At 37.6% G+C, this 27,722-nt stretch overlaps 1 protein-coding gene and 1 long non-coding RNA gene across 3 annotated transcripts in view; both read left to right on the top strand.

The window, feature by feature from the left end:
- Positions 1-4,312: 4,312 nt before the first annotated feature.
- Positions 4,313-9,616, top strand: LOC148132478 (uncharacterized). 2 transcript variants are annotated; one of them, XR_015748054.1, is made up of 3 exons: positions 4,313-4,419; positions 6,207-6,333; positions 9,531-9,616. It is a non-coding gene; the product is annotated as an uncharacterized LOC148132478 (long non-coding RNA). The 2 variants fall into 2 exon arrangements; XR_015748055.1 differs by having other exon boundaries at positions 4,313-4,449.
- A 2,434-nt stretch (positions 9,617-12,050) lies between these two features.
- Positions 12,051-27,722, top strand: part of LOC113416890 (guanine nucleotide-binding protein G(q) subunit alpha) — a 97,112-nt gene continuing 81,440 nt past the window's right edge. Inside the window, exon 1 of the mRNA XM_026675006.2 lies at positions 12,051-13,134. Coding sequence (XP_026530791.1) covers positions 12,999-13,134 — 136 coding nt within the window. The 5' untranslated portion in view covers positions 12,051-12,998. The remainder of the gene's footprint in view (positions 13,135-27,722) is intronic.

Below are 27,722 nucleotides of genomic sequence, written 5' to 3'. Positions count from 1 at the left end.
CTAAAAATTATAGAACACTATAGAATTCTACTCAAGAAAATGTTTTACTATGAAATGAACATTAGCACTATGAGATTATAAAACCAGCATGTAGTAATTAGAATTCTACTGGGTTATTACAATTTAAAAACAGAAATAGATCACAATAAGTTATGTATGCCTGTTTAATAAAATGTTCAGTATCTCTGAAATTTAAATAGGGAAAACATTATAGTTTCAGATATTTGATTGATCTCAGACCATATATGGATAAATACAAAGCTGTCTATTGTGAATTATCTCATTTATTGTAATTGAATTAATCAATACTAAGGCTAGATTTAGTGTAACTGCTCATATTAGTAAGTATCCGTCATATGAACAATTAAAGTAAGAAGAAAGCTAGCACATTAAACAATACAATGTAAAATTGGTGTAGAAATTAAACCAGATGCAAAAATGTTACCTTCAGTATCTATACAGAAATAGACCCATTCCCATATATATTGTTTATTTGTTTAAATTTAGAGGCTGCCCTAATACAAAGTTTCTATTACAATATAATGTAATGCTTGTACTGATGTATTACATTAGAAAATTTAAAAAACAGTAATATCAGAAAGAAAAACCAACCCTGAACACCCAAAAGGACAATCATAACAACCCAAAAAATATCCACCCCAAAACACAGTAAAAAATATAACCCTCAGGGCAACCCAGATCAATCTACTCCAGGGTAAAGAGCTGTCCTTTGAAATTTATAGATCATTATCTACAACTGGTCCAATAGGGGTTGGTACACAGGTGTTTTTTATTTCCCAGTTAGGAGAGACTGAGGAATTCAAAATCATCTAGCCAGCTTTGTGCCTAAGGAAGACTCTTCTTGCTCATAGTCCAGCATTGTAACCACTAATATACTGGGTCTCTGACTTAAACCATATACTGTATACTCATGTATACACATCAAGCAAGAAAAAATTATATGCAATAATGTAAGCAGTGGCACCAAAATGCAAAATGACATTTGTAGATTGCAGGTATTTATATGCATGAGCATACATTAATATAACTGCTTTGTCAATCTGATCAGTGTTATATGCTTAGAAATATCATTGTAAGAATGTCACCTATCATTGGTCAACCTCAGAGAAAAAGAAAAAACAATGGAAAAAAGAAATTGTTAAGAAGATATGTGTTGTGACTCCGGGATTTGAATCTGGTCCGTTGGCAGATGTGAGCTCGAGTGAAGAGGATCTGGCAGTGAGATTTGAGCCTGCATTGTTGAGTGATTTTGAGGGTAGCCAGGATGAGGAAGTGGACTTAGCTATGAGAGATGAACCTAATTTATTGGAGGTGTCGGAGTCTTCTACCTCCCCCGAGTCTCCCTCTCTGATTATGCAGCAGCCGTTGGCAGATAATCAGGAAAACATGCGAGAGGTTTCAGGCGAGGAGGAGGACTTTGAGGGATCCTGGCTTGATGTGAGAAATAGACGGAGATTGAGACGTCAATCTCAATTGGGAAAGAGGCGTCAAGCCAGTGATTAATTAATGAGACTAACACGCCCCCTTAGGGGATAAAAGGAAACGGATTGGCTTGAGAAATTTGCCAGAAGCAAAATGTCTTGTTAGAGCGAAAGTACTGTGAAGATTATCTGAGGCATTGTGATTTATAGGCACTTCAGGATTGCCAAACAGATTTCAGAACTACTGCTGAGGACTGGAAAAACCTCAGCCGTTATCTTTGTTGGGGTTTGTTTTTGGTTGCTTATATTTTTGGAACTTTAGTATTTTGATTGCTCACCTGTGGATACAGGTGAGACATAACAGATATGTCTTTATGAGAAAGGACTGAAAAGATTCAAAGAAAAATTGAAAGAAATATTCACAGAACAAATGGGTTTAAAGGCCGCCTGTTTGATGTTCTGTGAACTGATGGGGAGTGCTTTGTAGCTACTGGCACATGATTTTTTTCTGAATACATTATAACCTTTATATATGTGTTGTAATAATATAATCTGATATAATATATAATATCTCATATAAAAATATACTCAAAAGACCTAACGTGCTATTTTGTTAATTTCTATTGAGTTCTTCAGTTCTGAATACATCTTTGAAAAAGATGCAATTATGAGTTAAATATGGGATCTTGAATAGAACATTATGAAAATTTTGGACGCCTCCATTTAATGCAAAATTTCATCCAGGATCCTTTTGGAATTTTCTTATATAATACTTTTAATTAATTGGACTCTTTTGGGTTCAAAATATAATAGATTTACTATTTCTTTTATTATTAAAACTGCAGTGTGTTATTTCAGAGAATCTGCTTTAATGCCTTTTCTTATGCTAAATTGGTGATGATAGAAGTAGTCCATAAATTAAAGTTTATTAAAAATGATATAATAGATGCTAGGACCCTTGTATTATATTCCTACATTAGTGAATGAATGATAAGAATGAATTTTTATTAGTTGCTATGTTAAAAGATAAGTGCTAGTTATTCCTGCTAGCATTGTTTATATTAACAAAATTTAATGACATCTTGACTTGCATCTGCAGCATCTGCAACCTCTTCTGATATGTATCAGAAGAAATAATTTAATCTTATGAAATTTAAAAGATTTATAATTAGCTGTTATCTGTTATCAATACATAAGTTTGGGGTGCAAATTTTAAAAAGTGACCAGAATAAGAAACTGGAGATATCTATTTTCCATTGGAGAATTTCCTGAACCACATGAGATTTTAGATTGCAGCTTATACAACAAATACATCAGCATTACTGGGCTCCATTTTGTTTGTACAGAAAATTAATTACATCATCTTGCTGTTAGAAATGCCTCAAAATAACACTGTAGTAAATACGTAAATACTGTAATAACACCTTTTTGCAATGTGGTAAAGTTACTGTATTCTGGGAAGAATTAGTGATATGGATAAATGTGACTTTGAGACAAAGTTTAATATTTTCAGACACACACATTCCTTTTACTAACTATATGGAAACTGATAACTGGGTGATGGAAGGATTCTCTATGCTCTTATAATTGGCAATTGAAAAGACAAGTTTATGACCCTAATTGCTGAATAGATTGAAGACCTAGTGTTATCTATATTTAATGAATAAATTGCCTATATATCTAGGTTATACATGGATGATTACAAGGGAATATGGCTAGCTTTTACCAAAGCATGTAAAACAGTTTTAATTAATAAACCGAAAAATGTCTTTAGGAAGCAACATGCTTCAGAAATGAATGGAGTGGTCATAGAGGGCAAGTTGATTTAGTGCATATCAGATTTTAAAGAGCTGCTTTCTTAACCTTTGGTTAATAGTTGGGGGGATTTGGGTCTATTCCACAGCTTTCTGTAATCTTATTGTGTTTTAGGTGGAAAACTCCTACTTTTGGCAGATGTGCCACTATAATTTGATAATGCAAGTGGAGGCATCTATAAAGCTAGAAAAAAGAGTAGATGGTTCATAACAGATATAACAGATAATTAGAGTTGGAAGGGACCTTGTAGGTCATCTAGTCCAATCCCCACCCAAGTGGGAGACCCTACACCATTTCTGACAAATGGCAGTCCAATCTATTCTTGAAAGTCTCAAGTGATAATGCTCCCACAACTTCTAAAGGCAAGCTGTTCCATTGGTTGATTGTTCTCACTGTCAGAAAGTTTTTCCTTGTTTCCAGGTTAAATCTCTCCTTGTTCAGTTTCCATCCATTATTCCTTGTCTGGCCTACAGGCGCTTTAGAAAATAGCTTGACCCCTTCCTCCCTGTGGCAGCCCCTCAAATATTATGTTTCACATCTCTGCTTCATGGCTGAAGTACTAGATAACATATAGTCTCTTAAGTATAGGAAAGTGAATTATAGGTGCTGCAATAGCAATCAGAAAAATATAAGCAGTCTGATCACGCAATGAAGTAATCTTACATAAAAATACTTCTCTATGTCCCCCCCCCCCAAAAAAAAGCCTTATCTCCTATTTTTCCCCCCTGGAATCAAGGCTATCAACCCATTCATAAATAAAAACCAATACTTTATTATGTGTCTAGTCAATATGGGCATGTAAGAGTACAACTACCAGGACCAAACAGTTGCTGAGATCTTAAATGAGAACTAACTGCAAATAAATATTGTCATGATCTTTTATCTGCTTCTTGCTTCAAAAAAACTACACCAATTTTGCTAGATACAGTACCATGGGCCATAAAAAAGATCTATGGGGATCACAGACAATTCTAGGCCATAGATTATCTATATATGAATCCGTGTACATTGTGATCCTTTGCTTATTCTTCTTGTTGCACTTTCTCTATAGCCTTAATCACCTCCCAGTTGGACTATAGAAATGTGCTCTATGTGGGACTACCCTTGAAGAGCATTCAGAAGCAGCAACTAGTCCAGAAGCCATTGGTGCATGAAGTTTTGGGTATGCTGAAGTCTTCATGTATACTTCAAGGTGTAGTCATCTTTTGTGTTACATTGTTGGCATGTTTTTAATATTGTTAGACATTCTAATATTACTAGAATCTCTATGTTGAGGTGGGATAATAACCTAAATCATATGTATATGTGTATTTAATTTAATTGCAACATATTTAGTTCACTCAAATGAAATAGCACACAAAGCCATTGGCCATTTGCTCCCTTGGTATATACTTCTTTTATGAATCAGTTTTAAAATGCATGGCAAACCAAGCAGAAATGCTCATATCTGAGCTACATTCAATGCAAATAATGGATATATACCTTAAAGCTACCCCTCTGCCATTCTAGACGTCTAAATATATTGCATTGAATATAGAGTAAATTAGTTACCTAATTGCTACACAAATCACTATCATGACTAAGGTTTCTTCACTGTTTTCACTGGAACTTTATAGAACCTACCTTACTTTAGTGCAGTATATTTCAAACTTGGCAACTTTAAGATGTATGGGCTTCATCTCTAAATTTAAATTTAGAGGCTGCCCTAATACAAAGTTTGTATTACAATATAATGTAATGCTTGTACTGATGTATTACATTAGAAAATTTAAAAAACAGTAATATCAGAAAGAAAAACCAACCCTGAACACCCAAAAGGACAATCATAACAACCCAAAAAGTATCCACCCCAAAACACAGTAAAAAACATAACCCCCAGGGCAACCCAGATCAATCTACTCCAGGATAAAGAGCTGTCCTTTGAAATGAAGTGAAGCAGTTATTAAGTGAGACTACACACCTGGCACTCCCAGTTGTGGTCATTTAATGATCTTCCAGGTCATTAAGCAGCCAGAATGAAGGGTCTGCCAACTAAGGATCTCAGCTCTGCACCTGAAGTTCACACATCATAAAATTGCTAAGTTTGAAAAATCCTTTTGGTTTAACATCTAATTGCATTTGACAGGTAATCCTCAACTTACAACCACAAATGAGCCCAAATTTCTATTTTGAGATATTGGTTAAGTGAAATACTGGTTAAGTAACTTTTGCCCCATTTTATGACATTTCTTGCCACAAGTTGTTAAGTGAATCTCTGAAGTTATTAAGTTAGTAACCCGGTTGTTAAGTGAATCTGGCTTCCTCATTAACTTTGCTTATCAGAAGATTACAAAAGGTGGTCACATGACCCTGGGACACTCCAACTGTCATAAATATGAACCAGTTGCCAAGCATCTGATCCTATGACCATGGGGATCAGAGCAGTGGTGAGATTCAAATTTTTTTTACTACCGGTTCTGTGGGCAGGGCTTGGTACCTCTGGGGTGGTATTCAGCAGGTTCTGACTAGTTCTGGAGAACCGGTAGCGGAAATTTCGAGTAGTTCGGAGAACCGGCGAATCCCACTTCTGACTGGAGATTTTACAGCATCCTTTCCCTGCCACGCCCACCAAGCCACGCCCACAGAACCGGTAGTAAAAAAAATTGAATCCCACCACTGAGTAAAGGTTGTAACTGTGAAAAATGGTCATTAGTTACTTTATTCAGTGCCTTTGTAACTTTGAACAGTCACTAAATGAATTGTGGTAAGTCAAGGACTCCCTGTATTGCAGCCTGCTTCAAGTGGCTGGGTTTTTTCTGTTCCTTGTCTTTCTACTTCCAGCGTTTCATTTCAATGAACAGCTGTGTGTCTGAGCCAGCAGTACAATGTGACTTCCAGCAAAACACAAAAAGTACCTTATTGTGCAGGGTTATTTCCTGTGTGTTTCATGCTTTCAATTTCACATTATAGCACTAAATTGATGGAATTATGCAACTATGGAAAATCACCATTTGGGACCTTTTGTAAGCAATCTCCTAGCTGCAGCTCCTCTACCGTAAACATCTTACTGCCGACTTTCATCCCAGCTTTCTTAAAGGTATGAGTAGAAGCCTTTCTCATAATTTACTGTTCATTATGATCCACTTTTTAAAAAAGATGTTAAAATTCATAATCTTGAACTATTGCTTGCTTTCTTATGTAAAATTCATCTGGAATTCATTCACGTGAATTCAGTTGGGTATTAATGACCATAATTGAGACCAGAATCACGGGCACTGAGTGAAGCAGTTGTTAAGTGAGACTACACACCTGGCACTCCCAGTTGTGGTCATTTAATGATCTTCCAGGTCATTAACCACTATACCACCAACGCCGCTTCAAGCAGCCAGAATGAAGGGTCTGCCAACTAAGGATCTCAGCTCTGCACCTGAAATTCTCTTGGTCGTTAGTGAGTAAAAGGATTGTCTGCTGGATGCATGGAAGGGAAATCCTTTGTCACTCTGCCAGAATGAGTTAGGGTTAATTCTGTTTCTGCAGCCTGCCAAAGGATTTCCCCTCCTCTCCATAATACATGGAAAGAAAATCCTTGATAGGGGCTGCAGGATTTCTGCTCTCCTGATCTAAGACCGTAAGTATGACCACTTGTAAGGACTATTTGTATTTGTACATTCCACAATTAACTTTTGCATTCCAATTATGGGCACGTTTAGAACAATAAAGAACCAATTTAGTTCTTCTTAAGAGCCCACCACTTTGCAACACTACCTATTTAGTATGTGAAGCAGTAAAGACCTTCTCTATGTCCCAATGGTCCCATCTAAAGAAAAAACTAGCTGAAAGCAAATTTAGAACTGTCCTCATGTCTTCATTAATATTTTAACAAGTTGTCCTACTAAAAGATTTTCTCTGTTATTTGCTTTTGTTGGTGTGCAAAAACAGGCTTAATTAAGCAGAATTTTTACTTATTAGGTTAGCAATAACAATACAATTGTAATTCCCTATTGTGATTTAGTTATACTAAACAGTCTTGAATAGAAATATATTTGAGAAAAGCAAAATACAAATCTTATGAATAGAGATTCCAGAATCTTTTCTCACAATGTAGTTCCTATTCTAGTCTAGTGTCAGAGCATACCAAAGTAGAGTGAAGATGAGGACACTTTTTCCAGATTAACTCACCTTACTTGTGAGTTCAGTTAGAATGAATAGTGGCAATCCTGGCTTGGGTCTTCTTAGTCATCTGAAATATAGTTTAAAAAACACCTCATTTTTTGGGCCATCAGTTGGTTCTGTTTAGACATCATGTTCTATAATCAGACAAACCACAGTGTACTGTAATGTGCAGAACCAACCAGTTTTGAATCTCATATGAATAAAATTCAAATGTGAAAACAAAAAAATAGGCAATAGTTTAATGACCAAGTACAGGTGGTCCTCATTTACTGACCACTCCTACAGAGACCATTCAAGGTTGGAAAAGTTGATAGTTGCAAATAGTGACATGATGTCCTCACTTAACATGCACATAGTTTTTTACTTAATGATGACAAACCATTGTTTCTATAATTTAGTTTCTTAATGAAGAAACATGTGGACTAAATTGCCTTCCAACTATACTTCTAGAAAGAATGCATGTTTCCCTTCTATCAGTGACCAATGCAGATATGGGTATTCATATTCCTGTAACTGAGGGATCGCAAACATTTGTGCACCTACTCCTTCTGATTCCACTGGACTCCTTCATTAAAAGACAATGGCCAAGTTCACATATCAATGCTAAACTATAACTTGGGCACCCAACTATTATTACAACTTAGCGTGTGATGTGAACCCACCTATTTGTGACATAGTCAGCAAGCCATGCTTAAACAATTCCAGCCATTGTCAAGCCATTTTAGAAGGCTAAAAAAGTTTGGAAAAAAATTATTGAGTAAATGTCACATTAGTGAATCTTGAAAATAAATGTGTATATCCACCATTTGTACAAAAGTACAATTATTCTTCCTTGGGAGGAGGCCCTTGGTACACACTCTTAGAGAGTTTGGGTAACTGAGTTCACAATATACCTGGTGTTCAGTTCAATAATATAAAGCTCAGTGGGTTTAGCAAATTGGAGAAAAAGTAATATCATATAAAAAATAGGCATCATTGTATGTTCCCATCATATCTAAAGAACAGCAATACCTTAAAACAAATTATCTGTTTAAAAAAGGGCAAATCTCCTCTGTAATATGAATATATTAATCTACAGCTCACATTAGCCTTTTACCCTTAAGTGGTACAAATCAGCCCAAAGAGAATGTCTTACAGCTCTTGCCGGGAAGTGGAAAAAAACAAACCCAGAGTGTGCCTTGCCTCACGTATCTGGCTAGTTATTAGTGGAGATATCTCTATGGTTGTCATGGAGGCCATGCAGTCCCAAGCTGACCCTAAAGGAAGAGTTAGTCTTGGCATAAATGGTAAGGCTGTTTCTAAACAACAAGCTATTACATGATAGCTGCCAATACTGTGTGAAAACACATTTCTATGAGTCCCCTGGAAAAAAAAAACACCACCTTAATACTCTTAATGAAGATAACTACAGGAATAAATAATACTTTACAATCAGTTTGCATGGTACCTAAGAGGTGCACAAAAAGTAGGGGGCATGGAGGATTTCTATCTCGCACAGAAAATGAGAAGAAGAAGAGTGGCAAATATAGGGAATAAATGTAAAACGGGCCACAGTGGGATTCATAGAAAAGAACTACACAACAAAACTGAATAGAGAAAACCTTTTTTGGATTCATCCCATTAGGAATTTTGTAGAAATCACATTTCTTTTGAACAAAGTGAAATATGGTTACAGCTACTGTCCTATCAGAGAAAGCAAACCAACTTAATTAATTATTATTATTTAGCTACATGCTGCTAAAATCACGAAATGATGTTTTATTTTTTTATACAATGAAAATAAGCATTGCTTAAGTTGCTGTCACAAACAAAAGCATCAATAATAGTTAAAAATCGGATCCCATTCCAATCTCCCTGCTGGTATTAATTTGGAAATCCTAGGTTAGAGAAGATGCCTTAGAATTAATACTTCAATAAAAAGAACTTAACAATGCTAAATATTTGTATGTTATCATTAGATTGTTCTTTTAAGACCAATACCCAATGAACCTAGATTCTGGGTGTTTTCTCTCATTGTGATTAAATGAGTGGACTTTAGCCAACCAATCTATAAATATATGTAACGAATTTTAAAATGGTAAAGGTCTTCTTTTCATATTGTTGGTTTCCCACTCTCATCAGCTCTCACGAGCAAAGTTAATGACCAGGAACCAAGGACAGGAATGAGGACAGATCACATCAAGATATAATCAATCATGAGTCTGCATAGATAGGTAAGTATTCTATTTCCTTGTTCTGTACCCTTTTAAGAGGTCTACAATAAACTATCTGTTTTTTCAAGCTTTATAATAGAAGAGGCTCAATTCTTATATGTGTATCTACACCGCACATGTATGCAGTATGTAAGCCATACTAACTTTTTTCCAAACAAAAATATAAAATATTTTCAAAACTTGCTCAGGATCCCACAATTTGACATAGAAGATACCTTTTGTCATTAAGTTTCATTACCATTGTTCTAATTCTGTTTATCACCACTGCTGCATTGTTAATGTTTATGTTCCAATTTGTTATAATTCCTCAGGGTAGTGATTGCCTAAGTTTGTTACTTTACTCCAGCATAATGTGGGAATAGTTTATACTTAAGTTTGGCACTTAAACATGAAAGATAAAATGTAAACTTGTGATCTCTGTTGAACTTTTGACACTATACACACAAACACACACAGACATGAATTGATTCTCCAACTGCGTAGCAATAAATTTATTTCAATAAAATTGTTTTGGCAGGTAGCCAAAGAAATTTTCATACAGATTCAAATTATAATGTCACCCTGAAATTATTCATTTCCTTAATCTTGCTCTTTCAAAAAATATATTGATGTTGGACACTTTTCTTTCTTACAAAAAAAAGATAATAATAATAATAATAATAATAATAATAATAATAATAATAATAATAATAATAATAATAATAATAATAATAATAATAATACTTTATTTGCGGTCACAGACCAAAACACAAGTGCAACAAAGAAGAACATGGGAAATTAATCTATGGACTAACTCTAGAGTCTAAGAATAGTAGCAGGTCACTTAGAGAACAGACCTAAAGTGGCAGCTCTATACTGATGTTGCCCAGCAACAGCCTAAGTCAAGGGAAGCTTGATCAATTTCTTATAGGTACAAAATAAAAAAAAAACTTGCATGTCCCACTTCATATATTTTGTAAATACATGTTCCTCTCATGCTTATCTTACCTCTAATCTAAATAAAGTTATAAAATTGTTAATTAACCGAGTTCAGTTTTCTCCTTATTATAATTATATAACATCTGGAAAGCCATGTAAGATGTGAAGGTAAAATATCCTTCAAATTAAGCTAAACTCCTTCCAATTTCATGGAACCATCTGTACTGCATCTTCACATGAAAATAAGATTTAATTCACTTGGAAAAAATGGCTCTCTGTGTCAGAATCACTTTCTTACATAGGAGTGTCAAATTTTTGATTGTTGTGCCTATATATATTAAGTGTTGACAATGGCAGGGGTCTTAAGATTATTCTAATGTCTCTAATTTTTGCAGAACAAGATTTTGGAGATCAAAACAGCTACAACTCTTTCTGGAGCCATACTCTTCAAGTAAGCATTTGTATACACTGATTCTCTTCATTCAGTCATTTTCAGGATTCTAGTTTCCAAGAGAAAAAAAAGTAAAGCAAATTAGTTTCACCTAGTAGTAATTTGTTTGTCAATCTCAGTTTAATTATTTTATTACTTTTTTACACAAGAATCTACCTTAACTGCATACAGGGTAGGCCTTAGCTACTATTTTGGTCCTCAGAGGCAGTTGCCACAGAAGGAAACAGATATGGAAATGATCTGGCTTAAACTTTCACCATCTGGTAAGTGGAGGAATTTAAAGATCATAAACTGTTTTACTCACCGGCGGAAATATAATAAATAATGAACCAATGCAGTTCAATTACTGTTATTCCCAGCACTGAGGAAAAATCTGTGTTCAGACTAGGTAACTTTGGGTCACTCAGTTTCCCAACCAACCTACCTCACAGGGCTGTTGTCAGAAAACCTTATAGGAGTACTAGCCATACTGCCTGGAGCAGGAAAGGTAGGATATAAATATAACAAATATCAAAATAATAGCAGGCGATAAGCATGCAATTCCCTTGGTGACGGTCCTCTAACCTCAGACATAATATTTCTGAAGAACCGGATTTATCCCCACGTAATTCATCTCAGCTTCGCCTGATTTCATTAAGTCTCCCTTCTCCCAACAGCGTCCCGGATCCTTTTAAAAATAAGAGAAAGCGAAGGCTCGCCCTACACGCGATGTCGTGGAAAGGGCAGGGAAAGGAATACAGAGCTGAAGAAGGGGAGACGAGATTTAAAACCGTACTAATTCGAAGGTTTCCCGTTTTCTCAAGCGGCAGCCCCCTGCCCTAGAGAATAATCGCCACGCTCATAGTAATGCATTACTTGCAGCCCCTCGCGGGGGTGGGGAGAAAGGGTTCGGTCCTCCCTTTGTGATTGCGGGCGCTGCAGTGCGAAGCGGCGGGTGTGAAGCTTCCACTTCCCTGGGATTTCATTTCGGGGGGAGGGGGGTGCACGCAGAATAGAAAGCAAGAGAAAAGATCCGCCATATTCTTGCCTTACCACGCCCGGAGAGCTGAGCTACTGAAATCCGTCTGGCTACACAGTATATGCACCAGTCTCTGCCACCCCATCCCCCCCCCTCCCGCCTCCCGCGGTACCCACCCCCGTTTCTTACACCAAAGGAAAGGCGGAACCGAGAAAGGAAGAGCTGGCCCTCCCTGACTGTCGCTGCTGCCGCCGCCTTCGAAGACAAGCAAGCGCAGCCATCTCTCTCTCTCTCTCTCTTTCTTTCTTTCTTTTTTTTCTCTCTTTCTTTCTTTCTATTCCTCCCTATCTCTCCTCCCTCCGGCTCCCTAGCGAGGGAAGTTGGCTTTCCAAGAAGCAGCCCGGAAGGTTTCTCGGGGCCAGGGCAGAAGCCAGTGTCTCCTGCGCGCGACGCTTGGGGGCCGCCGCGTTTGGGAAAAGGCAGCCTGAGGAAGCGGGGAGAAAGCGAAGGAAATGGACGGGCTCGGAGAGGAGGGCGGCTTCGGGCGCAGACGTTAAGGGCTTCCAGGCAGAGAAGGGAAGAGCCGCGCGGTTTGCTAGAGAGTCGGGAGAGGAGGCGGCGGCGGCAGCAGCGCAGGAATAGAGGGAAGGGGTAGCAAAACGGGGTTGTTTGCAAGCAGGACGCTTTAGCTTTCTTGCCGGGCAGCACTCTTGGCTGCTGCTGCTTCTGTTTCTCCGCGGTTTGGCGCAGGATTGAAGGGAGAGAAGGACTCGGAAGCGGCGAGGGTTTCCAAAGGCAGGCTTGTGGGGGGCAATAGGTGGGGGATACCTGCCCGGGGAGGGGGCACGTCGCGGAGGTGCCCGGGCGTCTCCGCGTGTTAGCAGCCAGGGTTCTCCCCGGGGCTCGCCTTGCCTTTGCCCGCGCCTGCCGACGGGAGGGGCGCTCCGAGTGAGGAGCGGGAGGGCTTTCTGGCGCTCGCGGCTTTGTGGCTCGGGGTCTGCGTGTTTTCGGGGGCGGGAGGGGGGCTGCGCCTGAACCAGCTCGGAAGAATGACTCTGGAGTCCATCATGGCGTGCTGCCTGAGCGAGGAAGCCAAGGAAGCCAGGCGGATCAACGATGAGATCGAGAGGCAGCTCCGCCGAGACAAGCGGGACGCCCGCCGAGAACTCAAGCTGCTGCTTCTGGGTAAGATTTAGCCGGCGGCGCCCGTCACCCCATTTTGGGCAGCTGCTTCTCCCCCTTCCCACTCCTCCCCCTCCCGTGCCAATCTTGCAACGTCCCAGACGAAAGAGGGGGACGGCGGAGGAGCTTAGGTCTACCTATAGCCCTAAGAAGAAAGGGGTGATCCTGGGTGTGCTGATGCGTGTTGTGTGTGTGTATGTGTATGCACACGAGAGCGCTCACAAGGATCGTGGCCGTGCGTTATTTGGATTTATTCCAGTGCAGTTAGTTGTGCACATCGTGGCTGTAGCCAAGCTGCCGTAGGAAATCAGAACTTGGGTCCGTTGGCATGAAAGGTGTGTTCAAACGGCAGCCTGGGGAAGGGACCGTAAGGGAGAATTGTAACCACTTCCCGCTTCCTTATTCCTCTTTATTTTTGCAACGGGATTTTGCCATCTCCATCCCTAACGAGATGCGTTATCCCGGGCGTAGGATGCCAGGATGCCTCGCCTTAGCCTCCTCGGCCCCTTTTCCTCTCCTGGCGTTTGCCCGCCGTCTCCTCCTGCCTTTCCGAGCATGCAGGGTGTCTGCAGCGAGTCGAATGGCTGCTTGTGCTTGCTGTGGGTGGTTGCGTGTGGAGTGGACGCCTTCCCGAAAATGGAGAGAAAGAGGCGAGGTTGGGTGAAAAGGGAGAGAGGAGAAGTAGAGCAAGATGCCGAGCTTCAGGCAGAGATGGGTGGCAAACGCCTGTTGTGGGAATGGGAAGAGAGCAAGGAGGGGAAACACAACCCCCCCCCCCGCCTTTGCCAAGGCTGACCCGAAAGAAAGAGCTGGACCGAAGAAGGAGCTGCCTTCTAGGATTGATGGGGACAGGATTTCAGGCTGCAGGGTTCGGAGTATGTGCTCCCTCCCGTCTCAGGAAGGAAGGAGTCTTTCCTTCCTCTGCCCTGGAGCTGTGGCTTTTCTTGAAAGGCAGCAGGATCTGAACACAGATCAGGTGGAAGGCAAGCAAGGGTCTGGATCCAGCTTTCTGCCAGAGGCTGGCTGTGAACTGGGAATCTTTTATTGGTACAGAAAGAAGAAGGCTTTGAATCAGGGACACCTATAATTGGTGAGCTAGATAGGTGTGAGAATAGGAACCTGTGGAGTTGTTGCCATTTGGGGGTTCAAGCCCCCCAAATTAAAGACACATGTGGGACAGAAATACAGTACCCATTTGGTGAGAGTATGTATGTCCTGCTGTAGCATCTTCAAAGGGGGAGGCTGTAACTAGGAATAATGGCTTGGGGAAAAAAATGTCTGCAGTACTGTTTGCTTGGAAGGCGTGGTGTTATAAAACTGCCATGTGTGAACCTCACAAAGAGCTCATGGCTTTATTGAAGCCTGCCTCTGTTTTGTACCCAGAAATAATTCCTCAGTCTTAGGGACGTTTTCCATTAAGAAAAATTAAAAATGGTGGGTAGCTGAGAAAACAAACTCTGCATTTAGGGGCTGCTCAGCAACATAAATGCCTTTTTTCTTATGTAAGTTCTGCTGTGTAGTTCATATTGTTATGGGTAGGACAAGAATATAATAGTGCAAAGAAAAGGATCTGTGCTCTTTGGGCTCCATCGACTCAGTCTTGTCAGGAGCAAGCAGATGTGAAATAAAGAAGTTGAACTTTTCTTTGTATTGTCACAAGAAGATCCAGGTAGAATATAACACCTTTGGGGCAAGTTACTACTCTACTCTTTACCAGTCCACACCAACCTTCTCAGAGCTGATGCCTTCATTTGTGATGACACTACAACTATCAAAATTAGTTGGGTGTCTGCGGATTTTGGACATTATAATTCCAATGTGTCTGGAGGATGCCAAGTTCAGGAATGCAGATCAATGTTATCAGAAATTTGTTCCTTGGTTGCTGATTTATTAAAAAAATCTTTAGTCTTTAGGTACAATTTCAGATTGGAGAAAAAGGGGATGTGTGGAAAGTCCATTTGGAAACTTGGTATCTTCCTTACGAATGTTAATGTTTACTCATAGCTGAGAAATTAACCCATACCATTTTGTCTTGTAACAAAATCAGTGTGTCTGTTTTTTATTATTAAATTAAGATGATTTGATATATAAATAGTAGATTTTTTGTTTTCATTGTTTGTGAACATAAGGAGTTTTGTTTGCTAGAATAATGTCCATATTGCTATGCTAGTTAAAAACTTGACCCTATAATTTTGTGCCTCATTTAGAAATATATCAGTTGCCACTCTATGGAGATAAAATAGGAATAGGTCCTAAGACGGGTGCATGCAGCCAAATTCTTATAGTATATTACAGTTTTCTTGGGTTTTTTTTGTCTAAAAACAAATGCACTGTTCAAACCTACCGACTTTTCTATGAACATTTCAATTATGTGCGTACAGAGCTTTCCAATTAAGCTTTCCAAAGGTTGGTAGATTAAGACTATTGTCAGCAAACTGGTAGTTACACAAATGGAGTTGACATTCAATAAGTTGCAAGTAAATTTAGAACTGTAATGGGCTCCTTTAAAAGAAATCTCAGTAAGATTTTTTGTGAGGAACAGAAAATTTGCATTTTTTCTTGAGGGTTTCTTCAAACATCTGAAAACATTTTGGCCTGCTAGATTTAAAACACAACATACAATATTCACTCTGTGTTTAGCCTGTGTGTCAGAATGATTCTAGACTTACTAATCTGAGAACAAACTGCAGAAATTAAAAAAGGCTTCCCTCAACTCCAAGTAGATGTTCTAGGATTGGAGAGCAATCCAAAAATTACCCTTTCCTTAATGTTATTTATCTGCTGTATTTGACATGGATTTTATTCAGCAGAAGACCTATATTCTAGTTATCATTTAATAAAGGTATATTTATCATTTGTTTCTAACATTTATTTTCTCTTTTGACTTACTGAAGTTAAAGGGCAGCACACAACTGACCCTGGGTCGTCTTAACAAGACAAGCAGGATCAAACCTAGTCATTAATTGGATGGGAAGCTACCAAGAAATAGCAGAGTTATTAACTAAAGTGGGGAGTTTAAGCAACACTTTAATCAAAGACTTTATCTATTTATATTCTGATCCACATTCAAGAAAGAACATAGATCATAAAAAGAAAGGAAAGCTTTTCATTGAGTCTATATAATACTCTTCATTGTTAGAAAAAAATGATTTTATTTAGTCAGGTTCTACTCATGATGATTATGTGAACATATCCATGTTTTTTTTCCCTTGACAACAGTATGGAAGTTATGTTGTACTGTATTGTCATCTTGAATTATTTTTACTTCCCAGATTAACCTATAACCCTGGGATTTCCTGGTAGTCTCTCAACTCTGAATACAAACAGGGTCTGCTTTAAGTGTTTTGAGATCAGCCAAAGTCAGGTGGTTGCTGCACCCGACAGATTTTATATACATGGAACCATAATTTGAAATGAAGTCTTTATAAAATATGTACCCAGTTTTTTAAAAGCATCTGATCATTGAAAGTAAAGGCTATTGAACTTAATGTTTTTAATTCTTTTTTTTTTAAAAAGTAATCCATGGTAAGAGTAATGGCCTTTATTAAGCCAAGTAGAATTTGCAAAGTAATATGCAAATCGTCCAATATACAAAAACATAAGAAAAGTCGGTTTGAAATTCAAGACAAAATAAATAGAAAAACATGGCTAATGTTTCAGAGATGACACCAATCTGCAGACTCTCAACTGAAATATTAAGAATCCAAGAATGATGGTCTGAGAGCAGCTTGTACAGTAATAGATCTTGGTTGAAGCTGAACTGGTGTAGATCCTTAATGGGAAAAACACCATTAGGGTCCAATTTAAAATGCATTATATAAATCCTATAATCTGAATAGTTAATTTATTAATATTTTGGAACATCTTTTTGCTAAGAGCACCAAATTATTGCATAAATAATTTGAAATAAAACCATGAAATTAGAACAATAGAATTTAAAGATTATTTAAAAGGGAACATTAGTGGCATGATTTACCACCAAGAGATACCTTGGATGAAGTACATTTTGTACTCGGAGAACAACATAAGAAAAAACCTTTTCTTACATGTCTGGACAAATGGGTTCAGTGAGTATTTGTGACTTTTGGAAAACCTCTTAGGAATTTTTTAAAAATTAGATGAGATAGTGTATTAATAATAACAATATTAGAAAAACAACAACAATCAGGTTCTTGGATAGTCAAGTCCTAACTTCAAGGGTTTTAAAAGTTAATATTGTTCCAGACAGAAATATTTAGGGGGCTGCTGCTATCAAACCTAATTTTATAGGATATCAAGTATTTTATTGTACAAAACAAAAAAAATTAGGCTAGAAGGCCTTACAAATGAAGAAGTAAATAACTTGTTTGATATCTTTACATTTCTGGTTGCAACATTTCTGGATGAAACATCAGTTCAAAGCCATGGGGGTGCAGTGGTTAAAATGTAGTATTGCAAGGTAATTCTGCCCACAGCTAGGAGTTCGATCCTGATTGGCTCATCCTTCTGAGGTTGATAAAATGAGATGCCAGATTGTTGGGGGAAATTGCTGACACTGTAAACTACTCAGTGCTGTAAATCACAATGGAGCGGTATATAAATCTAAGTGCTATTGCTAATATATAGTTGGACTCAAGTTACAGAAATCCTTTACTAGTATTCCAAACAGAAAAAACATCGTTGTACACTATATTAATGCAGTCTTTTACCGTTGGATTATTGGACACATTCAGGATACTTTTTGTATTGGTGAAAATAAAAAAGATTTCTCAATGAAATTCTTTGGTTTATTGCCTCCATTCTTTCTTGTAACTCATGTTGTCAATTTAGGAGATATCTACATCTTCCAGTTCCATAACTTTGGTTTACAAGTTGAAAGATACTTTCCCTTCATTACTAACTTCATAATTCCACCTTGACGCCTTCCCAAATAATAAAATAATGACCCGGCCTTCAGAAAACACAGCTAATGGCTCGTTTCAAAAGCTCTGTCTATAAATCAGCTCTCTTCCAACCTCTTGAACCCCAGACATAGAGACTACAATTTCTAAAATTCCTTGCAAATACAATTTGAAAAGGCTATCCCAGGGCTGTCAAACTCCTGGCCTATGGGCAGATGCATCATATGCTGGCCATACCCATTCCCGGTTTAGCGAAGGGGGAAAAAGTCACAATGCTTCCTGTGACAACATAAGTTTGACACCCCTGGGCTATACCATCTTGTTCAACAAGTGAGACAGCTGTTCTGCAACTAATGTATTCGTTGCTGCTGTTCCAATTTTGTTTGTGGTGATTTTTTTACATTGGGTATAATCCTGAGCTGTTTGTACGTGCATCCTTGTTTCAGGATTGCATTATTGAAATTTATTTGGAAAATTTATGGCATAACTAATTGCAGGAACTGGAGAAACACAGAATAAAATCAACATTAGACCTAGAATATTCAGTTTCAATTTTTTTATGGCACTTAGGAAATAACAGTAAACATTTACATCTTTTGATTCCACCAAATAATAGAATGTTAATTTAAAAAAATACATAAATTACTTTGCAACATTTCTTTATATTGCTTCAAGTCCTGATATATAATCTAGTGATTAGATGGTATTATAATATTCTTAGTAATTTCTTCTTTAAAATGGTAGACACTTAGAGCAATATCTTCCAGGGCTAGTAATAACTAGTGAATAGTTACTCTTACCATACTCATATAATAAATGTTATATTCTAATTACTATACATTAAAGTGTTATAGATCTCAGTAAGAGAGAAAAAAAACCAATTACTCATTTGTAAACAACAATATCACCCAAGAATATTACATAATTTCTTTTAATTTTATTTGCATTAGACAGATTCACTGTTGAATAAATAATAGAATATCAGGTTATATTCTGCTATCTGTGTTATTATCAATGTTTTTTATATTTTGATTGAAGTGTTGTTGATGTATTTGGTTGCCTATAAGGAACCACTTATTGGATTAAAGCAGTGGTAGTCAACCTGGTCCCTACCGCCCACTAGTGGGTGTTCCAGCTTTCATGGTGGGCGGTAGGGGTTTTGTCCCCTACTTTATAAATCACCATTATTGTGGAACCGGTGGCCAGTTAGAGAAAATTTTACTACTAACAGAGATACAAAAGTGGGCGGTAGGTATAAAAAGGTCGACTACTCCTGGATTAAAGGGACATTTGATTTGATCCAGCTGGACTCTTAAGTACAAAACAACAGTAGTGGATGATTTGCAGTAGAAGTGGAGCCTAATTTAAATATCCAGGGAAAACTGCATTAAGAATAACATACATACATACATACATGCATGCATGCATACATACATACATATGAATGATCCCCCCCCCACAAAAAAATATTTGAAAAATTAGTTAATGTCAGGTATGAAAGACCAGATCTGATTTATTGCTAAAGGCCTATGCACAGAAATTTTCTTAACTAGCAGTCAGAACTTGGGACTCAGTGGCACTTCAATGTGGGATTGGAGTTGTGGCTACACAGGGCTGCTCCATCTTGTCATTCCACCCCCAGCTTACGCCATTTCAGCATAAAGCACCGTTATGTTGCATCATCTTAAAAGTGAAAGGATGTCATAGTGAGCAAATGTAAAGTGGCTATGTAAATTCTATAGCATTATTGTTTATTAATTTATTTTTTTCTGGATAAAGTTATGTCAGTTTAGGTTTTTTTGACTCCTCCCAGCCAATGTGAGGTCTCCAAAGAGGCAGTATTTCACCTGACTGTTTAAAATTCCTTGCAGTAAGATGCCTGTTTCAAACATTACAGCACACGTTCAACCCCACCCTCTCTGTTATTCCTATTCATTATATATCACTTCCTATTACCTAAACTCTGTCGGTCCCATCCCCAGTTTTCCTCTAAAGCTGCTCCTTACTCCTACCCTCTATTAAACAGTCACTGACAGTAATGTTGTCCCTCAAGCTATTTCCCTTCACGGAAACCTATCTTCTGATGTTTTTACTGCTGCTGTTTTAGTTTTTCATTGCACATTTGCCCAGGTTGGGTGATCTGTGCCTTGTCAAAATTCTGCTCACCATGCATTTTGTCTTTATTTGATGACACCTTTCCCCTCTTCATATCTGCATTTCCATTTTGGGCCTTTTCCTAACATCACTACTTCTAACCTTTATATTATCTCAAACTCTGCCTGTCCTGCCAAATATTTTGCTTCCCTTGTATGTGCTACATCTAGCTTTTTTTTTTTCCTGTGATGTTCCTACTCACATATAACAAATAATCCATATGAATTTGGCTTGAGTCAACAGAGTCAAGCAGGATATTTTACTGCTCAATAGCTCCCATAGTCAGGAAATTCCTCCTAATTTTAATCTTCAATCTCTCTCTGTCCATATTCGAGCATTTGGTTCTGGAGAATAAATCTATACCTTCTTCCCCATGTCATCCCTCCATGTATTGGAAGACTGCTATCCTGTCTCCCTTTAGCCTTTTGTTCTTCAGATTAGTCAGCCTTTCGTAGGATTTAGTATCCAAGCTTCTTGCCATTCTTGTTGCTTTTCTCTCCCAACTATTAATTATCAACTTTCTCAATGTCCTTTTTGTAAGGTGAGCACTGGGAACAGTGAGAACTGGGAACATTATTCTATGTGTGATCTGACCTGTATGACATAATGCAATACTGTTGCTTCCCTGGGCCTTATATCTCTATTGATACAGCCTTAAACTGCATTGGCTCTTTTCACAGTGCAGCATATTTCTGATTCATATTTAATCTACTGTCCACCAAGACTCCCATGATGTTTTCACAAGCATTACTGCTAAGTCATGTACCTATATATCTGGCTTTTCTGCCTTAAGTGCAGAACCTTACATTTTTTACCATTGAACATTATTATGTTAGATAGAGCTCAGTGTTCAAGTCTATCAAAATTTGAATCTTGAATCAAGATTCTGGAATGTTACAAATCTCCTTAGCTTTGTGAATCCACAGATCCATAACAACACAAGAGCACACAATAGATACAAACTCAAAGTAAACCGCACCAAACTTGATTGCAGGAAATACGACTTCAGCAATAGAGTAGTCAATGTCTGGAATACTCTACCCGACTCTGTAGTCTCTTCCCCAAACCCCAAAAACTTTAACCTTAGACTGTCTACCATTGACCTCACCCCTTTCCTAAGAGGTCTGTAGGGGCGTGCATAAGCGCACCAACGTGCCTACCGTCCCTGTCCTATTGTTTCTCTATTCTTTTATTTTTCTTATATGTACCCATCTCATGTATTCACAACTATGTATACACTTATACTTATTATCTTGTAAACAATTGACAAATCAAATAAATAAATAAAAATAAAATAAATAGATTGTATGAGCGTTCTTTCTATTCTCTTATTTAAATATTTAATGCTGAAGAGTATTGAACCCAAGATAGAACCTTTCTGTGATATTCCACTGCTTACCTCCTTTGCTGTAGACATAGAGACCCATTAAGGACTATGTGTTGGATACAGTTGTTTAGCCAACTGTGAATTCATGACATAATCCATCCCATATTATTTAAGTTTTATCAAGAAGGATATCACTTAAACTGAAGTCTTAAGTACACTACAGCCATAGCAATCCCTTGGTCCATTAATCTAGTCTCACACACACACACACACACACACACACACAGAATAAAAAAGTAATAATTGTCCATTGACTTGGAACACCATCCAAAGTGAACTCTACATGTATGTCTGAGCAGGATGGGAAAAGCATAAATATACAGAATGGGCTGAAATTTGCAGAAGCAGTAGATATTTACTTGTGGATAATAATTAATTGGTTTTAGAAAAAAAATACAGAGATTTTAGAATTAGTGTGCTCAAGATCAGTGATGATCAGAAAATCACATGGAACTTGGCTGCATTTTGGAATTTTTTTTGAAAAGAATTATAGCAGAAAATTTTTCTTCTTTGTGTATAAAATATATAAAATTTCAGAAAGATAGTTTGATAAGGGTTGTTCAAAAATATTTTTTTAAATTGGGGAAAGTCTGAATGAGAAATTTGGAAACATAGGTTCTATTTGGCTAAATTAAGGTTTTGTAACTGAAGAAAAAATGTCTACAAAATAAAACATTGTTAAAATCACATCTCAGAAAGTTCAGATTTCTACATAATTACATACTTGATATTTAAGAAGTTAATGGGTATATGACGAATAAACAATTATTATTTGTAGATTTGTAAGAATGTTTTACAAATTCACAATTTACACATTACATTGTTGGTTACTGGGAGCTTTATGATAAATCCTTATGTTCTTTACAATATGCATCTGAAAATGCATGTCGACTATGATTGTTTATGTTTTTTAATGACTTACCAAAAGTAAAAGGTATTTTTTTAATGTGCTAATAGGACTGAAAGTGTATCCATGGCCTTGAGATTTCAGTAAAGATGTATCCATTTTCATCAAATAGTTGATAAGAAATCTCATTAAGAATCCTATTAAGATCTACAGATTGTATTCCTACTTTTAAATAACTTCCTTTATGTCCATTATTTCCAATGATTTTTCCATAAATATTATCATTCTGTGTAATCTTGGGATAAAAATTTACTGTAAAGGATTACATTGTTTACTCAAAAACCCTTAGAGTTATACTATATATCAGCAACATTTCCTCTTAAACTATTTTGTGTTGAGAAAACTAAGTAACAAGGCAATGTGTACTGATGTTTCATCGTTGTCTAGTGTTTCTCAGCTAAATCTTTTATATTGTTTCATTTCCTTTCTCTTGCTACATATATCTGCTTAATTAAGTACAGCTACCCATAGTTTAACTGAGTTTCATTTTATTAACACCACTCTTCTATATTTTGTATGTCTGTTATATGAAGTGGCAAAAAATTTTACATGCACCTAATCTAGTTAAATTTAGAACAACATAAAATCCTCAAGAACTGCATGATTCCTTGTATTGGAGTTCAAAATCCATAATACCCGATTAGGTCATGGGTTTTGAGAATTACATCGGGCAAGGATCACATTTGGAAAGAATGCCTGGAAATTACATTAGCTGTAGAAATTTATTTCTACAACTGAGAGCATTCATATATATGCCTGGCAATAATATGCCAATAAGTTAGTGTTTTGAAGCACCAGTAGTGATTAAGACCGAAGGCTAGAAACTAAAACATCATGAGTTCTAGTTTCTAGAACTTAGTTGACACAAAGCCAGTTCAGTGACTTTGGACCAGTCATTCTTGCTCAGCCCTAGGAAGAAAGTAGTAGCAAACCACTTATGAAAATTTTGCCAAAAAACCTCTAGGGCAGGGGTCTCCAAACCTGGCAACTTTAAGACTTGTGGACTTCAACTCCAGCTGGCTGGAGAATTCTGGGAGTTGGAGTCCACAAGTCTTAAAGTTGCCAAGTTTGGGGACTTTTGCTCTAGAGACATATCCAGGCAGTCATCAGGAGTCAAGAGTGATTCAAAGGGACAAAAAATAGTAGTAGTATTAATTACTATAAGTTAGTGTACGCAAATGAAAGAATCTATTGTATATTTGAACCAAGAAAGAATATAGGTGATATTATCTCCCTAGAGATCTTTCTGATTGTAGTATGCATCACTGAGGAACTCCATTTGTGTACTTCAACACCCAAATCCCCATCCAGAATTTTGGGAATTGAACTCCACAAGTCATGAAGTTGCCAAGATTAGACACGCCTGCATTAAACTATAAGGCCAATGTTAAATTAAATATTACATCTTGCAAAGATGCAATCAGTTGTGGGGTGGGGTTGGCAACAGTCAGTATAAAATAATATAGTTTTCATGAACCAAGAATATTCTTATTTGATAAAGGCAATACTTCTATATAATTTAGGTTTGTCCTTAATGACATTATAATCTTATGATACATGGTGTTAACAGAGTAAGTAGCTGAAGATCAGTTGAAATCAAATCATAAAGTTGATCTATATTCAGCAAAGTAGGCATTTTTGTATTCAAGTCCTGCCAGGCCCTATTGGGTCAGGAAGAAGAAAAAAGAATGTTTTATTTCATTCTAACTTCTTGATTGATTATCCTATCACATTTTTATGCTTATTATGATTGATCACACAGTGAGCCATATGTTTAGATTGGAATTGGCATTTTACCCCCTTATTGCGTCTCTCCCAAAGACTTAGGATAGACAGATGTTGTTTGATGATGTCAAAGGTACCATTGCAGATTGTTCCAAGTAAAGATGCCTTTTGTAATTAATTGATGGTGATTTTGTTAATGTTGATGGTATTCAACTGGTGCTTCAGATGTTTTGGGATTGAATCCAAGACACCTTCAGTATTGCTATTGGTACTATCTTTGCTTTCTTTTGCTATAGTTGTTCTACTATTTGCAGTCTTTGCATTTTGTGTTTTTCTTCGGTTCTTTCTCTTCCCTTCTGCTGTCTCCAGGCACTGCCATGTCCACTATCCAGACTTTATCTTATTAAGTCTGGGGTGTTACGTGGCAGGTGCTTGTCTGTTTTAATTTTAAACTACCTTCATGTTCTATTACTTTATCTATTTTGTGATCCCACCCGTTCTTGTTTGCAGGCAAATGGTATTTCTTGCAGATCTGCGAGTGCACCATTATTACTACTTTGTTACAACATTGTTTGCAATCAGTCTGTGTGATCTTGCAGCAGCTAACCAGGTAGTCCACTGTTTCTTCAACTTCTTTGCAGAGTCGGCATTTGTCGTCGTCTGCTGCCTTTTCAATTCTGGCTTTGTATGCATTTGTTCTTAAGGCTTGGTCTTGGGCAGCTAGAATCAGCTCTTCTGCTTTTTCCTGCTGTTAACCATTGCCAAATTTTTGTTTTGGATTTTTTAATGTACTTTGCTATATCTCTTTTCTATTCCTCATTTGGTCTTACATGGGCCAGTTCGGTCTCTCTGGTATTCTTAAATTGTCTTCAGTGTTGTTCAATTATTCTTCCAAGGCCTTTTTTTCTTCGTTAACTGCCTGGTGTACTTGAAACATTCCACAGCTACCTGTGCTCCTTGGTAAATAGAGTATATCATGGTTGCTCCATGGATGAAGGGCATGATTTATTGTCACTATTTTTCTAGTCTTTCTATCCAACCCTTTTAGTTCTGCTTGAATAGCTGTATATCTAATAGCAATAGCAGACTTATATACCGCTTCACAGTTCTTTACAGCCCTCTCTAGGTGGTTTACAGACTCAGCATATTGTCCACAACAATCTGGATCCTCATTTTGCTGGTTTCAGAAGGATGGAAGGCTGAGTCAAACTTGAGCCTGGTGAGATTCAAACTGCCAAATTGCAGGCAGCTGGCAATCAGCAGAAGTGGACTGTAGTACATCACTCTAACCAGTGCACCACCATGGCTCTTAACCAGGTATTCATTCCTTGGTGGTATTTCCACCACTGCGTTTGGATTTTAAGGTCATCTTCCCTTTCAGGACCAACCTTCTTCTTTATTTCAGTGTGCTTGATCTTGTCAGCTTGAAGGATGCCTAAGTATTTGAGGTGATCATCCAAACTCCTGATATTATTTTGATTGAGCGTCTTAATTCCTTCAGTTTTCACCCCACCCCCCATCCCCACTCTGTTGACGCTAAGGATAGCACATTTGCCCAATCCTAAACCCATTGCAGTATTTTGGCTGTACATACTAATGGTGTTGATGGTTCTATTTTGGATGGTGTTTTCAGCTTCAGATTGTCCATGTAAAAAAGGGATGGAATATCTTGGCGAGTTTTTTAAAAATTAATATTAGCATTATTCTACCATTTATTATATTTAGATTGTTATGTTTCGGCATATTACTTTACTTTGCTTCCTTTGTGCTGATTTGCAGTTTTACTCTGTAAAAAGTGAAGTAGTTTATAGTTACAGTGTGAAGATTTTGCTGTAAAATAAATTATTATCCTATAAGCTAGGAATCCACAAAAATGAAACAGCAAGTGACATTCTGAAATTTAAATTGGTGACAGGGTTTTGAAGATTTTTCATCTATGGAATAGGAAGCAGAGATCATTGTTTTCACAGCAGTGCAGCGGGTGGTGTCAGATGACGAACTGTAGCATACTGTAGTTGCTTGATTTAAAACAGTGGGATTGGTCTAAGTGCTCAAACAGGAAAGATTCCACTTTGATCCACGCTTGAAAAAGCTTTACTTGGCAGGACATACAAAAGGAAGTGCAACAGAAAACAGAAAGCTAAAGCTTACTAACTCCTGGAAACCATGATTAGTTACTAAACATGCCTACTGGAGTGTGCCTTCTTTTTGACCCTTTATTGAAGAATAGCTTTTTAATAGTATTAATTTGTTTGGTAATATTTAATGACAATTCGCTTTTGAAATCTGCTAAATCAGAATGTGGTCCAATGATACTCTATTTATGGGGCTGATAAAAATTGGTGTGGACCAGTATATAAATAAAATCAGAATGCTGTAATTCATGACTTTACTGTATATGGTTCCCATCTCCACTTGTATGCTATGTAGCTAATAGATTTGAAGGAAGAAATCACAAAGTGCTGTCGAATTTATCTGTGAAATTGTAGGAAATGTTCCCTATAATACCTATATGTTAGAAACGAAAAATGTATTAGTGAAGATCTTTGTCATTGGAAATGTGGAATAAGAGGCTTTGTAGTATATAAAGTAGTGAAATTACATTGCACACATGGTTAACAAAGATGGTTAATTTAGCAACAGGTATATACTCATATATTTCCTCTCAGCCCTAGGGAGAAGGCAAACTACTTTCAAAATTATTGCCAAGAAAAATGCATGGACCTACTCAGGTTGTTACCAGGAATCACAATTGACTTGAAGGACCATAACACACATACAAGTTAAATAAATTTAAGGATACTCCACATTCTTGTTTTACTTTTTTCCTGTATTCTGAACACTGTTTCTTCAAATTCACATTTATTTTAGTTTCTTATTCATTTAGAACAGGGGTATCAAACTCAAGGCCTGTGGGCCAGATCTGGCGCACAGAGTGCTTAGATTGGGCCTGAGGGGCCACCCTGGAAACAGCGAAGGACTGGCCTTTGATGCCCCTGTCAGTGAAAACAGAGCTCATGAGGGCCATGTGCAGCCCCCCAAACTCCATTTTCATCTGTGACAGCCTCCTGCAACCCTCTGCTAGTGAAAATGGAACTCAGGAGGGCCGCGTATAGCCCAAGCTCCATCTTCATTGGCAGAGCGCTTGGTCTACCACACACACTCTGGACACGAGTGATGTCCAGCTGTCCACGCCCACCCTGGACATGCCCTCCTGGCCCAAGGTCAAACACAACCCTGATGTGGCCCTCAATGAAATTGAGTTTGACACCCCTGATTTAGAAGATTATTCAGAAGAATGATTAAACTTGCTGGTGTATCCCTTAACTATAATACGTCCCATATTCTGGCAATATCTATATATAAAAGGAATTTCTATGGTCAAGAAGTAATGCCTGTGTATCTTCTCTCTCGTTATCTATTTAGCTGTTTCATCACATTACAGCCATTTGCAGTACCCTACGGTCATGTGATCACAAATTTTAATGGTTTTGCTGGTTTCTGGTATTTACTTCCAGTTTTTGACCCCCCCAAAAAA

Source organism: Notechis scutatus, chromosome 2 (genome assembly GCF_049901735.1).
Source record: "Notechis scutatus isolate UNSWTSFEM ecotype Mainland chromosome 2, rNotScu1.2, whole genome shotgun sequence".
In the NCBI taxonomy this organism is placed as follows: Eukaryota; Metazoa; Chordata; class Lepidosauria; order Squamata; family Elapidae; genus Notechis; species Notechis scutatus.
The sequence above is the reverse complement of the archived record's forward strand: the minus strand, read 5'-3'. Positions and strand labels throughout refer to the sequence as shown.